Source organism: Theropithecus gelada, chromosome 10, assembly GCF_003255815.1.
Source record: "Theropithecus gelada isolate Dixy chromosome 10, Tgel_1.0, whole genome shotgun sequence".
NCBI classification, from domain to species: domain Eukaryota; kingdom Metazoa; phylum Chordata; class Mammalia; order Primates; family Cercopithecidae; genus Theropithecus; species Theropithecus gelada.
In genome coordinates, this window is record NC_037678.1 from 20525286 (window position 1) to 20538073 (window position 12788).

Below are 12788 nucleotides of genomic sequence, written 5' to 3' on the forward strand. Positions count from 1 at the left end.
CCGGCCAAATTTTTAAAAAATTTTCTGTAGAGATGAGGTCTCACTCTGTTGCCCAGCCTAGTCTCAAACTCCTGGACTCAATCAATCCTCCTATCTTGGCCTCCCAAGAAGTTAACTTTTAAAATCCATATTAATTAGGGATTATTTTCCAACAAGTCTGTCTTAATTCAGTTTTTTAACTTGATCTAATTTTCTAAACATTCTGTTCACTGTCCTATAGGTACTACACTCCCAGTAGTCAGTTCTTCAGTACCTACTTAGTTGTGGATAAACAATTTCCAGTACAGGTTACACTCAGGAAAGCCTAATGCAGCCACAGGCTCTCTGAGGCCGCCCCCTCATCCAGTATTCACCCTCTTTCTTTGCTTTGACTCATCACTGAGAACAGGCAAAAGTATAAAAAGTCTGCAGCGCCCAACTCTTCAAAACACCCTGGGTTCTTAACTCTCTGGAGAAGGTCCACATTAAGAACTGTCTACAGCAATTAGCTATAGCTTTTCCAGTGAAAACTGAAACACTCTGATGGCTAGCCACAAATAGACCAGGAAAATGGCTATCATAATTTGAGACAGCTAAGATGCCACAGAATGATCAGTGATGCAGGAAAAGGTAGGAGAAGGATATATTTAAAGATTTAAGATATTTAACTATCCGGGACAATTTTGTTTTATAGAAATTTGGATTACCAAAATCACAGTAGTTAACTGTCCTCCCCCACCAATGCACTTACACATTTTAAGGAAATGGGTAATGGCTAAATGGTTACAGAGTCTCACTCTATTGCCCAGGTTGGAGTACAGTGGTGCAATCTCAGCTCACTACAACCTCCACCTCGCAGGTTCAAGTAATTCTCCTGCCTCAGCCTCCCAAGTAGCTGGGACTACAGGCGTGCACCACCACACCCAGCTAATTTTTGTATTTTTAGTAGAGACAGGGTTTCGCCATGTTGGCTAGGCTGGTCTCAAACTCCTGACCTCAGCTGATCCGCCTTGGCCTCCCAAAGTGCTGGGATTACAGGTGTGAGCCACCATGCCCAGTCAAATAATGGTTACATTAATATTTAATGGTTAAATGATCATAGCAGTGAAGTTGGTTTTAGAGCAACATATTAAAGAACAGAATAATACAGATTGAGCATCTTTAATCCAAAAATCTGAAATGCTCCAAAATTCGAAACTTTGAGTGCTGACATAATGCCACAAGTGGAAAATTCCACACCTGACCTCATGCGATGGCTTGCAATCAAGTCACAGTCAAAACTTTTTGTACAAAACATCATGTGAAGTTATTTAAAATATTGTATAAAATTACCTTCCAGCTTTGTGTATAATGTGTGTATGAGACAAAGAATTTTGTGTTTAGACTTGGGTCCCAGGCCCAAGATAATCTCATTATGTTCATGCAAATACTCCAAAACCTGAAAAAAATCCAAAATCTGAAATATTTACAGTCCCAAGAATTTCAGATAAGGGATACTCAACCTATACTTATGTCTATTCCACAGCACTTGGAGTAAAATTACAGTCATAAAAACTAGTTCATAAATGTTCTGTCACTGCTTATGAGACCACTGATCCTATCTCTAATGTGATGCCAAGTGGTGATGAGAAAAATGGTAACTGCCTGCCTATAGGCAAACACAGTATTATCTAGACATGCATGTACCAGAAAAAACAGAGGCCTAAAGGGGGTAGAAGGGAAGGTTCTAGGATCCTGTTAAGTAAGGATCACTTTCCACTCCAATGATAGCAATGGGAACAGAAGGTTCAATAAATACTCTGAAGATCATATGCCTTTAGATTTAATAAATAAAACCATTTCAAAGAAAAACTCTAAGTTCAAATGTTCTGCCACATGAGAATTGTGGTTTCTGCAAAGGCACTGGCTGTGAAACATAGTCCACAGGGACCCATATAACTCACTTGTACTTCTCATTGATGTTGGAAATCCTCCAGGCGTTGTTCATATCAAAACCCATCCTCTCCACCTCGTTTTTAAACCTTGAAGTTACATGCTCCCCTAGAGGCCAAGGATAAACAGCAGAAAGGAAGAAATGAACACCATTTTGCAAAACGGGTGGAATAAAAACAAAGAAATTTATATTATCTATTTTACATATATGGAAATATATATTTTTTACATATATGGAAATATAAATATATTCTGAGACAGGGTTCCACTCTGTCACCCAGGCTGGAGTGCAGTGGTGTGATCTCGGCTCACTGAAACTTCCACCTCCCGGATTCAAGCGATTCTTGTGCCTCAGCCACCCAAATAGCTGGTATTACAGGTGCATGCCACCATGACTGGCTAATTTTTGCACCTTCAGTAGAGATGGGATTTCACCACATTGGCCAGGCTGGTCTCGAACTCCTGGCCTCATGTGATCTGCCCGCCTCGGTCTCCGAAAGTGCTGGGATTGCAGGCGTGAGCCACTGCGCCCAGCCTGTGTATTTTTAAACGTAGGCATTGTATAAGTAATAAAAGTAACATATTATATAGTTTTAGTTTAGAAAGATCCCTGTCAGGTGAAGATTATAAAAAGGAAAGAAATTAATTCTGATCAAGAGTTATGTTATCTCATCTAATCTTTACTATCAACTCTGAGAACAGGATCACTAAGCTCATTTTACAAAGGACAAAATTAAAACAGAGAAGTTATTATGGCAGGCCTGTCTGGCCCCAAAACCCATGCTCTTGTCCTACAACACTGGCTACTTGCCTACTTCCACACTCAGACTGACAGTACACTTATTAAGAAATAAAATCAATAACAAGATCACCACGAGTAGCAATACAGATCTATAATTCCTCATCCAAAACCCTTTGGTTCAAATTTTAGAATTTGAGAGTTTTCCAAACTTTCAAAAGGTAATAAAACAGTGCATATATTATAATATTAGGCTCACATGCTTAACAAGATCTCCTTAAACAAGTATTTATATTTCTTTCCTGAAAGATATGTATCATTCACACGAGGTGGGATAAATAAAGCAACAAAATAGCCTCATGTTAGCTCAGATCAGGTCCAGCCAAGACACCAAATAGTGAATGAAAAACATTCTGGTTTCCAGAGCCTTTTAGATGATGGAATTGCAGGTTAACAGGTCATGGAATCATAACTGCCAGTCAGGAATCTCAGGAAACACCACACTACTAAGTGCTAATTATTTGCAAGAACAGCCACCCAAGCTGGTATAATCTGGCTATATTTGCCCTAATGAATCTGGCTTTCTCTTCCTTAAGAAAGCAAAACAAAGGTAGAAATGAAGCTAACATAAATTCAGTAAATCTGAAATAGCTTTCTTCCTTGAAAACATACACAGCCTGAGGTCAGTATGTTATTTTAAAAAATATTAAGCAGTACCTCTAATATACAATGGTACAGCTTGTAAAATAAGTGCTAGCAGTGCTGGAAGAAACCACAACAACAAAAGCACAAAACAGACTTCACTTTGGTGATCAAGGTATAAAGCTTTGTTCTCCCTGGAAGAGGAGCTACAGAATAGGAAACAGCAATTACTTGAATGAAAGACAATTCTGTTAAACTACTTTCCCATTTAAACTGCTTTTCTTGAGCTCAAGGTAGGTATTATACGTTTCCTGAAGGAGAGTTATAAAAAGATGAGGTTGAGAGGTACAAGAAGAAATAATAGCTAAATCCATCCCATTCTGGAAAACTTTTAGAAGCAATGTAGCAGGCTTCCAAACAGGAAAAAACTATTTGAATTGGGGTGCCATCTGTATACAAATTGCAAGGAATACTGACCATCAAGAACACTAGGCCAGACACAGTGCCTCACGCCTGTAATCCCAGCACTTTGGGAGGCTGAGGCAGGCAGACTGCTTGAGCCCAGGAGTTCAAGACCAGCCTGGGCAACATGGTGAAACCCCGTCTCTACAAAAATGCAAAAATTAGGTAGTGGTGGTACATGCCTGTAGTCCCAGCTACTTGAGAGGCTGAAGTGGGAGGATCACCTGAACCTAGGGAAGTTGAGGCTGCAGTGAGCCGTCATCACACCATTGCACTCCAGCCTGGGCAACAGAGTGATACCCTGTCTCAGAAAAAAAGAAAGAAAGAAAAAAAAAAAAAAGACAAGGAGTCTTTAATTCATAATCCCAATTTAAAAGCTGCAAGACTGTGGCAAATTCCCAGTTCATTAAGAGATTTTTTTCCCCCTACTCTGGGATATAGCTCCAAGTCTTTGCAAGAGGTGAAAGTATTTCATTAATGATTTTTTAAAAAATTTTTTCTGTGCTTTTCTTGAACTGTACATTAATGGTCTTTAACATCAATACCTCTATCTTAGGGTAAAACACATAGATACCCTAAAAGGATCTTGTGATTTAAAAATAACCACCGGCAAAATAATAACAGTAACAATCACTATCACTAGCAATTTACTTCACAGAATCACTTCCCAAAGACGGACTTAGAACGACCATCCAGAGCACAACATTCTGAGCTATACACAGAAATATATACTGACTAGCAAGTATAGAAAATCTGTTATTTTGAGTTCTTTGAGAACGGGAATGAGTTTTAATTATTTTTATATCCTCTAATGCAGTGACTTCATAAACTGTGAAACTGACCATCACAACCCATAATAAGCATTATGTTTTATATCACAATACAACAAACATGTTTTAATTTTTTCATTTTTTGAGAGACCGGGTCTCCCTCTGTTGCCTAAGCTGGATTTGAACTCCTAAACTCAAGCAATCTTCCCACCTCAGCCTCTTGAATAGCTGGGACTATAGGCAGACGCTGTGCCCAGCTAATACAACATACATTATTTTTTTGAAAGCATTTCACAAAACAATATCCACTCTTACTGTGTGACACAATTTGATATTTTCTATTCCATTTCTTTAAAATTAGATTTCATGACCCACTACTGGATTTGAAAAACACATCATTACATACATCAGGAATTTAACCAGCTTTTGTGAACTGTGTGAGATGTTCACTCATGTTTACTTAGCAAGAAAAATAAGCACAAACACATCTATTGCTGGATTGCCCTTAAAAATTTCCATCTCAGAATTCTCAGGTCTCCATCAATTCAACATTAAATACATTGTGATACCCCAACTTACTTTAAATACTGGGGCTTATAAGGTTTTTGTTTGGCTTTGTATTTCCACTTCAACCCTTCCTATCTGCCTTTGTCCCTTTTCAGCATTTAGTATTTCTTAAACTAAAAATAATACAGTCCAGCAATTTTCATTTTAGTAGAAATGAAAACTTTCTTTTTAAAAGCAATGAAGTTCCCTAACTCCCTTTATCAGAAGCACAGTGTCAATCAGTGATCTAAAAAGTTTTCCCTAAAAAGTCTAGCTCCCTGGCTGATCCTGAGTATTCAAGCCCACAATTATATACAGCCTAAAAGGCCTAGGACAGAAGGGACCGGCCTTTACCTGGCAGGCGAGGAAGCAGACGAATATGAGTGAGAGAAGGTAAGAACTATTTCTCACCAGATTTTCAAATATGGAGAAAGGAATTATGCTTTTCTACGTACAAAGGTCCCAGTAAATCCTCTAGATGTAACTTCCTGGACTGCATTCAAACCCGGAGGACAGATAAATAGGCAGCTTCACAACAGTGTTAAGACCCAGAGTCATATGCTATTTGTGGATAAACAAGACGGGCTTAATGGACATTTCACATGAGAGAGGTTACAGAGGTAGGCCTGACGCTACTAAACTGGCAGCTAAACTGCCCAGTCATCTGTCAGGCCTCCAGAATAACACTCTAGTATAGACCACCACCACCAAGTCAGTTGCAATGAGGAGCAGGAAATTAAGGACATGGGAGAGAAGTTTTCAGCTTTAAGCCCACTTCTTTTTTAGTGTTTAAGGGGCTAAAAGAAGGGTCAAGAATTTGACAAAGGCTTCTGCAGGTTTCACAGGTAAACTCCAACAGCAATGCTGAAACTTCTTCCAAAGCTGATTAAGCCTTAGAGCTGTGACCACAGTATGGCTGGCTTAACTATGACCGGTTCAACAGCCAGAAACTAAGATTTATATGAATACTAAGACAATTATGTAATTTTCTCATTTCCCTCCTTTCTGATACATTCTACTTCTAGCAAGCTAGGTAGAGAAGACTCCATAAAAGACTTTATTAACTGCTATGAGATTAAATTAACTTCCACCTCTCAGAGTCTACACTTGTGATATCATGTACTGGGGCAGATTATAAAAAGGCATGACTTTGAAATATCTCAAGTGTTGTCTCATCCTAAAGATGACTTGTAAGTATGTGGTTGTCTGGTATGCTAATATTTGATGAGTAATGCTATAGACACCACCACCACTCCACAATATTAGGTAACGACAAAAGAACCAGGTTGACTAGATGTCCTCGAGGTGGTTTTTTTTTTTTTTAAATTAAAACCAAGTTTTTCCTTTGTACTCCACAGTGAATATATATAAAAGGCAAAAGCCATACACACACATACATTCAACCAAGTCACTGAAATAAAAGATTCCATGCTGAGTGGTGGCAGGTTAACATAAGTGTGGACTGTGTATATACTGGGAAGAAACAAAATGCAACCCTTACTCATAATCTCTCGCCAAACAGTTATGATTGCATTACCTTGTAGTTGCATAATTTCCAAAGTGTTTTCATAAGCATGGCACATAGGGGGCACTTAAACATTTACTGAATTGAACTCTGCAGCATTAACAGATTTGATCTTCAGGATACCTGGATCAGCCTGGGCAGGAAGAGCATGAATGTCCCAGTTTAAAGCACAAAGGAAACTAAAGCATAGAGAGCATAAATTCTTGCCCAGTGTTCTTTTTTTCAACTAAATTGTAGAGTACGCATTTGAATTCAGGTTTCCTAATTCCTAAGTCAGTACTTTACCCCTCGCGTGCCCTTGCATCACAAACCTACAAAAAGACAGACAACATCGTAGATATCTTTATGTCTTGATGGCCAAGGAATATCAGATATCATCAGGAAGGGGAAGGGTCTGGGGACAAAAGTCATCCCACCTCAGGACAAAGCCACCCATAATTAAAAGACTAGACAGAGGTACCTCTCAGGAATATCCTAAGAGTTTGCTCAAATCCAAAAGAAACTAAAATTATCAAGGGACTAAAAAAGCTCTCCTAAAAAGATAAGGACTTTTCCATCTGTGGTTGTGAGAGAACAGGAGAGGAGAAAGCAAATCTTGCTGAGTAAATGCTGGCAACCCAAAATTAGGGAGTACCTCTTGGAGTCAGGGGTCTTAAACAAATTAAAGTTCTTATATAACATAATGCAGTACAATCCACTCATTAAGTTCGTTATCCTAGGAGATGGTAGAAACTAAAAATAAAGAAGATACAATGGTTAAAAACTCAGAAAATGTACATGTAAAAGTTGTACACATCACTGTCTGTAAACTTTCTCTTTAAGAAAAACCCCCAAATTTGAAAAGAGCTATAAAAAAAATTTAAAAATGTATTTAAAATGTGATGGCATCTCAATAAAGACAAAAAATAGATGCAACAATTGGAGTGAAGTGAGAGACAGTTTAAGCACATTCTCATAAACGTCAAGGTTAGTGTGGTCTGTCGTAGGTGACAGGATTCTGCTAGCCTGGACACGCTTGTGAGAAGCTGGGATTCCGAGGCTTTCCCTGAGGCTCCACGAGGGCAGGTGCTTTTGTTTTTCAAACTCTGTATCCACAGCACCCCCCACGGTCAGGTCTGAATAACTGAGAACTGGTTTTAAGTTTTAAGTTCTGTGGTCAGTGATTAGCACTGGGACTTGACAACAGGCTTTTTACCTCTGAGCCTCCATTTCTTTGGCTCCCAAAACAGACACCAACCTATCTTGCCTGTTTGACAAGATTATGAGGATCAAACAAAAGTATTTATCAAAGCATCATTAAACATAAGATAATGCTAATGTTATAAGCATTTTAATACAACAGAACAAGAATGTGAACCAAAAGCTTCAATTAGTGATGGGGCCAGAAACAAAGTAACAAAAGCAAGATTAGCCTCAAATGTTTAAAATGACCCCCAGGCAGACTTGTAAGATTGAAGATTCAGGATTAAAATTTCAGGTTTCTAGAAAAAAGTCCCAAGGGTAAACTTTATTTGAAGGAAGCTCACAACTTTTCACTGCATAGAAATTTAAGACTTCACTTCGAAACCTGACACACTAAAAGTCAGTGTTAGACCAGCAAAGTTCTATCTATGACCACATAAAGTTTACAGGAAACTACACGCAGAAAAATAACATGAACTTGGTCAAAGCCATTTCTGATGGAGAATGACAGTGAAGGGAACAAAGACCATAGAGGAATCAGGAAGCCTGGGTTCCAGAACAGGGTCAGCATCTCTTTTTTTTTTTGGGGGGGGGGGTCACATGTTAAAACCCACAATCTAGGCCAGATGCGATGGCTCACGCCTATAATCCCAGCACTATGGGCAGCGGAGGCAGGCGTATTACCTGACGTCGGAGCTCAAGACCAGCCTTACCAACATGGAGAAATCCCATCTCTACTAAAAATAAAAAATTATCTGGGCATGGTGGCGCTTGGCGCATGCCTGTAATCCCAGCTACATGGGAGGCTGAGGCAGGGGAATTGCTTGAACCCAGGAGGTGGAGGTTGCAGTGAGCTGAGATCGCACCATTGCTCTCCAGCCTGGGCAACAAGAGCGAAACTCCGTCTCAAAAAAAGAAAAACAAAACAAAAAAAACCCCACAATCTATTTGTTCTTGATAGGCACCTGGCCTCTCACCAATGAACTCCTATTCAACTTTCAAAGCTGATTCAAAAGCCAGTTTAAATGTGAAGTCTTCCCACACATGTATACAAAACTCATGGCTCCCTTCTATTAGGCTTCCATAATATTCATAAAACCTTATTATAGTTGAGCTGTTTTTAGGCCCAATAGATTGTGATGCCTTCTAGTGTTCTTCCCTTCCCCTGGAAGGCAGAAAAGAAGTTCTATTAAGCTTAGAAGAATGCTGCGCACATGCTAGGTGCTCCCTAAAATATACACTGATTGAATATATCAATGCTTAGGTGTCCCATTTCATGTTAAAAGTACCTCCATCAGTAGCTTGATAAAGCCCCTGGCCATTTGCACATTTCTGAAAGGCGTACCTGGTCTGCACAGGTCTCCATGTTGCTCCTTTTCACTGGCATAGACCTCCATGCACCAAGCATGGTATGCAAATGAGAAGAGATCTTCTATTTTAGCAGGTGGTCGGATTGCATTGTTCAGTCTCTTCAGCCACTCTTGACACTGCTCAAAAGTTGAAAACTGACACCTTTTGTAAAGCCAAACAAGTATGGATATAATCAGACAGTTGAAGTGAAATGTAAGAAAAGCCATTATTTCAAGAATGCCCACTCGAAGTGGGAACCACAGTCAAGAAAGCATCTGAGGCAGGCAGTCATTCGCATGCTCATTATCACTTATAAGAAAAACAAATGTTAGCCAATGGACCAAAATGTCCAAAGAAGGAAGCTAACCATGTGGAAAACCTATTTTTTTAGACTAATGAAATCTCTTCTAAGATTTATTAATGACAATTATTACAGAAAAATGGCAGCTATTCTCTTTCGAGTGGAGCTTCATTCTACTTCTTCCATGAAAGTTGTATGGTTGTCCCTCATAAAAAATGTGTTTAGAAAAATCCTTTTTGTTTTGTAGTAACATATTAGCACAAGTTTAAAACAAACAAACAAAAAACCACAGCATTATTTTTAGCCAGTTAGGGAGTAATTTCAATATTTAGCTATTAGGCCAAATCAGATCCAAAAGACAGACTGCACTGAAACTTTCAACTATGACCATGTAGAGAACAAAACAATTCTACTGTCAACTGCAATTTTCAGTATATACAACTAAGGAGTTAAAATAATTACTGAAAACTAATTTATTAAAGATGAGTTTAGGCTGGGTTCAGTGGCTCATGCCTGTAATCCCAGCACTTTGGGAGACCAAAACGGGCAGATCACTTGAGGTCAGGAGTTCGAGACCAGCCTGGCTAAAATGGCAAAACTCCCGTCTCTAATAAAAATACAAAAATATTAGCCAGCTGTGGTGGCATGCACCTGTAATCCCAGCTACTCAGAAGGCTGAGGCACAAGAATCGCTTGAACCAGGGAGGTAGAGTTTGCAGTGAGCCAAGATCACACCACTGCACTCCAGCTTGGGCAACAGAGTGAGGCCTTGTCTCAAGAAAATAAATAAAAATAAAGATTTGTTTAAATATTTGGCCTTTTTGAATGCAATGTTAAAAATTAATTAATAAGCAACTACCTTCTTAAACTGAGTGGTGTAGCCAGTATCTATAAAAAAATAAGCAAAATCTCACTGACTAAAAAGCAATTTAAATATCTGTCTTAAAACCAAGGGGTCACTTAAACCTCTCCCTCGTCCCAATCACGGTGGCTTATCAATATACCCACACATAATGTTTACTGACACCCCAGAAAAGGTCAGAGGAATGCAGTAAAAACTTGTGGAATTTAAGACCTCTAGGGCTATTAAATTTAAAAATGCATTTCAGGCATCGTTGTTGGTTTTTGGTTTTTGGTTTTTCAGACGGAGTCTTGTTCTGTCACCCAGGCTAGAGTACAGTGGCTTGATCTCAGCTCACTGCAACCTCTGCCTCCCAGGTTCAAGCAATTCTTCTGCCTCAGACTCCCGAATAGCTGGGACTACAGGCATGCACCACCACACCCAGCTAATTTTTGTATTTTTAGTAGAGACGGGGCTTTGCCATGTTGGTCAGGCTGGTCTCGAACTCCTGACCTCAAGTGATCCACCCACCTAGGCCTCCCAAAGTGCTAGGATTACAGGCGTGAGCCACCGCACCCAGCCTGCAACCATTATAGTTAAGAGCAGATAAAAATCATCAAAGAATGCTAAACTTATGGAGAAATTTTTATGAGAAGCAGGGACATTCGCATTGTTTCAAAGTGCGCCCCCAGACTGTTTTTAGTTGCCAGAGAGAAAATGCAGCAATTATAGAGAAACCAGGTGACATCTCGACTGGAATAATCAAAATTAACATCACCAGTGAAGGATATGTGGACACGGTACTTCCAGATGTAATACAATACCCTGAAAAGCACGTGACATCATACATACAGTATTCCAGTTGAGAAAACATAACCTCAATTTAATTGAGGGAACACTGGACAAACACAAAATGAGAAGTATTCCATTAAAACAAAAGACTGTATTCTGCAAAATGTGAACGTCATAAAAGAAAGTAAGGCTGTAGAAAACGTTCCAGTTTGGGCGGGTATGGTGGCTCATGCCTGTAATCCCAGCACTTTGGGAAGCCAAAACGGGCAGATCATGAAGTCAGAGTTCAAGACCAGCCTGGCCAACACGGTGAAACTCCGTCTCTACTAAAAATACAAAAAATTAGCCAGGTGTGGTGGCACACGCCTATAATCCCAGCTACTCAGGAGGCTGAGGCAGGAGAATCGCTTGAACCCAGGAGGCGGAGGTTGCAGTGAGCTGAGATCGTGCCACTGCACTCCAGCCTGAGCGACAGAGCAAGACTCTGTCTCAAAAACAAACAAAAACAAAAACAAAATGTTCCAGATTAAAGAAGGCTACAGAGTCATGGCAGCTAAATGCAATATATGACCTAGACTGGATCCTGTACTGAATGAGGTGAGGGAGAACGCTATAAAAAAAATACCAGTAGGTCATTAGGTGAACTGACAAAACTGGAACATGTATAGTAGACTGGATATATGTATTATCAATGTAAACTTGAAAATTGATGATGCTATGGTTATGTAAGAAAATATCCCTATTATTAGGAAAGCACACTAAAGTATTTTGGGATTAAGAGCCATGATTATGTAACTTACTCTCAATCTGTTCAGAAAAAGAATCTCTCTCACACACACACACACACACACACACACACACACACACACACCCCAGGCCTCTGCAAATAATAAAGCAAATAGTAAAATGTTAACAAGTGAATTTGGGTAAATGGTGTACTGATATTCTTTTTAGTATTTTTACTTTTGTAAATATAAAATTATTTCCAAATTTTTTTTTTAAAAAAAACATCTTTCAACATAGCAAAGTACACATCCTACAGATAAAATATTTCAGGCAAAAACTACTCAGAAAATATTCCTAATGACGTTAATCATCAAAAGGTATTTTACTAAGTTACCAAATAATGGACCCATTCTTTAAAAAATATTTTCCACACTAAACAGCAACACAAACATACCACATACCTGATAACTTTGCAGTCTTTGCAAGTCAAATGAAGCTGAAAGATATCTCGGCATTCAACACTTTCTATAAGCTGTAATGGAACCTGCAATTAAAACATGAAGTCCTCTCAGTCAAAAAGGCTTTGACCCTGGAGTTCTTCAATGTGTCCAACAAGACTAATTAAAAAGATCTATAAGGGAAAGCAACAAAAATAGAACTTCAAACTTATCTGCATCAACAGTACTCAAGTTATTTACTACAAAGTGAATTAGGACTTCCCTTTATCTCTACATCAGTGGTCTCAAGTCATGTCATAGCATGAAGGCAACAAAGAGGTGGCACCACCTTTGGAAGAAGGGGAGAATATATCTCTCAGGCACTGAATTCACAAGATCAGAGTACTACTTTTAGATGCTATAACTGACTATGATTTGCAATGATGCAATGACACAGAAGCTGAAGAGAGCCAGAAGAGTAATCTTTTCTTGCTTATAGAAAAGAACTACAGATCAGAACACCAGTGGGAAACTACTGTTTGCCCCAAATGACAGAGTGGGCTT

At 39.1% G+C, this 12788-nt stretch overlaps 1 protein-coding gene across 2 annotated transcripts in view; it reads right to left on the reverse strand.

The window, feature by feature from the left end:
* MTMR3 (myotubularin related protein 3) overlaps positions 1-12788 on the reverse strand; it is a 142863-nt gene that overhangs the window by 27777 nt on the left and 102298 nt on the right. For both annotated transcript variants that reach the window (XM_025399068.1, XM_025399069.1), the window contains exons 6-8: positions 12249-12331; positions 9123-9289; positions 1923-2019 (exon numbers count right to left, since the gene is read on the reverse strand). In XM_025399068.1, the coding sequence (XP_025254853.1) occupies positions 1923-2019; positions 9123-9289; positions 12249-12331 (347 nt within the window). The remainder of the gene's footprint in view (positions 1-1922; positions 2020-9122; positions 9290-12248; positions 12332-12788) is intronic.